General features: G+C 35.1%; 3 protein-coding genes across 3 annotated transcripts; 2 read left to right on the top strand and 1 right to left on the bottom strand.

The window, feature by feature from the left end:
- The first annotated feature begins 432 nt into the window (after positions 1 to 432).
- Positions 433 to 1,117, top strand: LOC131806214 (histone H1.1-like). Its single transcript, XM_059130171.1, has 2 exons — positions 433 to 516; positions 584 to 1,117. The coding sequence occupies exons 1-2, from the start codon at positions 433 to 435 to the stop codon at positions 1,115 to 1,117; spliced, it is 618 nt and encodes a 205-aa protein (XP_058986154.1).
- Positions 1,118 to 1,995: 878 nt separating this feature from the next.
- LOC131806213 (histone H2B) lies at positions 1,996 to 2,370 on the bottom strand. The gene has a single exon (XM_059130170.1). The coding sequence runs from the start codon at positions 2,368 to 2,370 to the stop codon at positions 1,996 to 1,998; it is 375 nt and encodes a 124-aa protein (XP_058986153.1).
- A 252-nt stretch (positions 2,371 to 2,622) lies between these two features.
- Positions 2,623 to 3,211, top strand: LOC131806161 (histone H2A-like). The gene has a single exon (XM_059130105.1). It carries the CDS (start codon positions 2,640 to 2,642, stop codon positions 3,183 to 3,185), a length of 546 nt encoding a protein of 181 aa, XP_058986088.1. The 5' UTR covers positions 2,623 to 2,639; the 3' UTR covers positions 3,186 to 3,211.
- The last annotated feature ends 2,038 nt before the right edge of the window (positions 3,212 to 5,249 follow it).

The following is a 5,249-nucleotide window of genomic DNA, read 5'->3' as shown; positions in this document are numbered from 1 at the left end:
CTACATTTTCAAAAAGAATTTTCAATTAAATTTTCGTAAAAAATTTGATTTTTTTAAATTTTAGTTGGAAATTTGTGATTACATTTTTATAATCTGCCAAGTTAAACGTTTATAATTCACAAACGGCAAGTGATAATTACACCAAACTTTCTTTAAAACATAGCCTGAAATCTATACTTTAAAGGTATAAAACATTTTTAGTGAAAATTATCAAAGCTTCTTCAGGAAAATTTAATTTCTCCGAAAACTTTTGTAAAAAATTAAACACGCTTCCACACAATCTTTCGAAAAATTTACCAATTGACTACTATGCACATCTCATCTTTTCGATGTACCTACACTTTAGCTCGCCGCTAACAAAAATAATAGTACACATAAATTTGTGAGTGTATTTGTGTTAACAGTGAAATATAAACCAAACAGTGAATAACCATGTCTGACGCCGCCGTTGTTGAAGCCACCGCCTCCCCAGTTGCCGCTGTTGAGAAAAAGGCACCAAAAAAAGCCGCTGCCAAAGCAAAGAAGCCATCAGCTGCCCCTACCCACCCTCCAACCCAGCAAATGGTTGACTGCCGCCATCAAGACCCTGAAGGAACGTGGAGGTTCATCATTGCCCGCCATCAAGAAATACTTGGCCAGCACCTACAAAGTAGATGCCCAAAAATTGGCCCCCTTCATCAAGAAGTACTTGAAAGGTGCCGTTGCCAGTGGAAAATTGATCCAAACTAAAGGTAAGGGTGCTTCTGGTTCATTCAAATTGTCTGCTTCGGCCTCTAAGGAACCCAAAGCTAAGACTGCTGAAAAGAAGAAGAAGGCCCCAGCCGCTGGTGACAAAAAGAAGAAGGCTGCCGCCCCTAAAAAGGCCGCTGGTGAGAAGAAGGCAGCTGCCAAAAAACCCTCTGCCGCCAAGAAGACCGCTGAAAAGAAGAAGGCCGACAAAACAAAGGCAAAGGCTGCCAAGAAAACCGGTACAGTTAAAGCTAAACCAGCAAAGACCGCCGCCAAAGCATCTGCCACTAAACCAAAGGCACCCAAGGCAAAAACTGCAGCTGCTAAGCCCAAAAAGGCCGCAGCAGCAAAGAAGCCAGCTGCTAAGAAAACCGCCGCCAAGAAGTAATTTTTCCCAGAAAGATTACTTTTTCCACAATATTTTCGATATTCGAAAACATACTATCTAACAGCCCTTTTCAGGGCTACAAATTAAATTAAAAAAGAGAAAAATATTTTCAACAGTTATCGTATATATTTTGTTACCTAAATAAATAAGTAAATTTGTACACGTGTTTGATTTTGGGAAAAAAAATTACTTTCGCTAATTACTGTTCTTATTAGGTAATTTTATTGAGCCAATATAATCGAGGACGCCACTGGATTATTTTTTAACCCAGGTCATAAAAGATAATAAAATATTTAAATTTTTTCCTAATTACCCACAGGTCATAATTCTCGAAAATCCCCATAATTGGTCAATTTTATAATTTCTACTTAATTTTGAAAATTTTGTCATTTTCATATTCTCTCAAATTTCACAAATTTCACCCAGAAATGACATTTTGGCAAAATATTTACATTTTCCATCAATATATTTTTTCCTTTGAAAATTTCTGCCTCAGCCTTATATTTCGTTGCTTTGCCGTTGTGCTGTAACAAAATGCTCACACATACATGATGCCCATTCGATGTTGATCAACGACGGCAAGGCAAATCACCACTAACACACGCACACATACACGACGACGATGGCTGTTATAGCATATCGCACAAGCAAGCAAGCAAAGGTTACACATAGGCACATATGCGAGTTAGCTAAATGCATGGAAAAATCATTGTATAGAGAAAAATATATTTCTTATGGAATTTTATTCGTTTATTACTAAATAATGATAAATTGTAGCTTCAACAAAATATGATCTCTTTTGAAATGTTTTTTGTGGCCCTGAAAAGGGCCTTTTAAGGTAGTATTTCGACGCATGAAAATGAAAAATATCAAGACATTTACTTGGAGCTGGTGTATTTAGTAACAGCCTTGGTACCTTCACTGACGGCGTGCTTAGCCAATTCACCGGGCAACAATAGACGGACGGCGGTCTGGATTTCCCGACTGGTGATGGTCGAGCGCTTGTTGTAGTGGGCCAAACGAGAGGCTTCGGCGGCAATACGTTCGAAGATATCGTTGACGAAACTGTTCATGATGCTCATGGCCTTGGAGGAGATACCGGTGTCGGGATGGACTTGCTTCAACACTTTGTAAATGTAGATAGCGTAACTCTCCTTACGCTTGGTACGTCTCTTCGACTTATCGCCCTTGGTAATGTTCTTTTGGGCTTTGCCGGCCTTCTTTGCTGCTTTACCACTGGTTTTAGGAGGCATTTTCACTTATTATTTTTTTGAATCACACAAACACTTTTAACACTGTTCACAAATGATAACCAAAACGGGCAGCTATACAGAATTTGTAGATTGTAGTCGACAAGAATTTCAGGTAGTCACAGCTAGCAGGCACACACAAGGCAAACCACCCCATTATTGAAGAAATGTGTGTGTGAGAAAAGTATAAATAGCACGTTTCGATCCGAAAATTTTTATCATTTGTGTTTTTCAGTGCTTAAGTGAAGTGTTAAAACTAAAATAAAGTGAAAATGTCTGGTCGTGGTAAAGGTGGCAAAGTTAAGGGAAAGGCAAAGTCCCGTTCCAATCGTGCTGGTCTTCAATTCCCCGTCGGTCGTATCCATCGTCTGTTGCGCAAAGGCAACTATGCTGAGCGTGTTGGTGCCGGTGCTCCCGTCTATTTAGCCGCTGTCATGGAATATTTGGCTGCTGAAGTCTTGGAATTGGCTGGCAATGCTGCCCGTGACAACAAGAAGACTCGTATCATTCCCCGTCACTTGCAATTGGCCATCCGTAACGACGAAGAATTGAACAAATTGCTGTCTGGCGTTACCATTGCCCAAGGTGGTGTATTGCCAAACATCCAAGCTGTTCTCTTGCCCAAGAAGACCGAAAGAAAGCCTAAATTATTTCGAAAGGTATTATGGAATGAAAAAGAAGAAGAATACAGACCATCGTATGATTCCATAGAAAAATCAACCAATCCGTCCTTTTCAGGACGACAAAAAATATTTGAAAAGAGAAAGAAAATTGCGTCAAGCTACATTTGTATGAAAAAAAATAAAAATTCTCAATAATTTTGTATTAGCCGTTGGCAGAATAACTGTTTTCAAGTTCAAGTTCAAGTTTATTTTTTTCATCTGCTCTCTACACATAGTTATTTAATAACTTATTAACTAACAATATTTCTTAAGTCTATAGATTAAAAATACTTAGCATAAAGTCTTATTTTTCTAAGTTTATCTAAATAATACGATAAGGGGGGGTCACACATTTTAATGTTACCTAAAATTAATTCAAAAAATTCTATAATACTTTAATGTAAATAAATTAACATTAATGAATTCCCTTAAAAAAAGATGACATAAAAAAAGGGACCCCTAAATAACTGTTTTTCGTTGTCAGTTGCATATTTGTGTTGTCGTTGTTGTTGTCTCTATGATTTCAGGAATAGAGCGAGCGCGAGAGAGGAAGAGATCGTGGCGTCACCCAAATGAGTATGTATACTATGAGGTAGAAGAAGAAGCATGTGGCAGTTGGTGGTGGCTGGCTGGCTGGGTAGTAATTTTATGTGAAAAATCGTATACCCCGGCGCATTCTTGGGGGAAGGCATAAAGTAGACGATTTGCAAGGGAATTTTGGCGGCAAAGTAGTGTTTTGGTGGAAATAAATCGAACGCATACATGAAAATAAAAGCGCATTGTGGTGCTATGAAAAATTTGGAACCAAAAAACTAGAATAAAAGTAACATAGTAAAATGAAAATTAACGAAAATAATTACAAAGAAAATAAAATAACGTAAATTAATAATTAAATTAAATTAAAATAAGAAAATTTTAGAAAATTAAGGCAAAATTAATGAAATTTAAGCAAATTTTAATGAAAATATTTGAAAATAAATTAAGAAATTTCGAATAATAAATAGATTTTTTATGAAAAAAAAAGATACTTTAAATGAAATCACATTTTTTAAATTAATGAAAAGGAAATAAATTAAATAATTTTAAATAAAAGGAGTGATTTTTAAAAATAATCTTGAAAATTAAATTAATTGAAAATTAAATAAGAAATTTAACATAAATAAATAAAATAAAATTATTTAATGAAGAATTTTTAAATAAAATTCAGTGATTTTTTAAAAAAAAAAAATAATGATTTTAATTTTCGATACAATTTTAAAGGAAATTATAAGTGAATAATTTAGAAATTTTTTAATGAAATTTTTTTGAAAATATAGAATCAACGATCTATTTATTAATATTTTTAACAATTAAAATAAAATTTTGAGAAAATATCACCAATGTTTAAACAAATTCCAAATGAAATTACTTTGCTACCACAGCATGGTTGTTCTTTAGTAAATTGACTAAACAGCACCAATACATACATAAAGCGACGCTATGTTATACTCATATTATACGAAAAGGAAGAAGAGAAACTAAACGTGTTAGCGATGTGAGTTGCCGACGCATGTTTGTATCGAATAAAAACGAGACATCGGTAAAAGAAGGTTTTCGGTGAAAATATTCTGGAGAAAATTGAAACGAGTAAGTATTTATAATTTTTTCTTTATTTGATTTTTTTAGAATTTTTTCACGAATTGTGAGAAAAAAAATACGAGAAAGCTGAAAAAGAAATTACTTAGAATTTTGACATAAAAATTATATTTCCTAAGGTAAGTGTTTATTTTTTATTTGATTTTAATTTAAAAAATAGTTTTCAACAGAAGTATCTCTTTTTTGATATATTTTGTGGTCCTGAAAGGACCGATTGTTTTGTTGTAAAAAAGATTTCTCCAAATTGCGTCAAGAATTGTTTTAAACCGCCGAACCGTCAAGGTACGGCTTGTCTCTTCAAAGCATATACGACATCCATAGCGGTGACGGTTTTACGCTTAGCATGTTCGGTGTAGGTGACAGCATCACGAATAACGTTTTCCAAAAACACCTTCAGAACACCACGAGTTTCTTCGTAAATCAGGCCAGAGACGTTTTACACCGCCACGACGAGCCAAACGTCTAATAGCTGGCTTGGTAATACCTTGGATGTTATCACGGAGCACTTTCCTGTGACGTTTAGCGCCACCTTTTCCCAAGCCTTACCACCTTTACCACGACCAGTCATTTTTTTCACTTTAGTTT

The sequence above is a fragment of the Musca domestica genome, unplaced genomic scaffold, assembly GCF_030504385.1.
Source record: "Musca domestica strain aabys unplaced genomic scaffold, Musca_domestica.polishedcontigs.V.1.1 7, whole genome shotgun sequence".
In the NCBI taxonomy this organism is placed as follows: domain Eukaryota; kingdom Metazoa; phylum Arthropoda; class Insecta; order Diptera; family Muscidae; genus Musca; species Musca domestica.
This window is presented reverse-complemented; position numbering and strand designations above follow the sequence as displayed.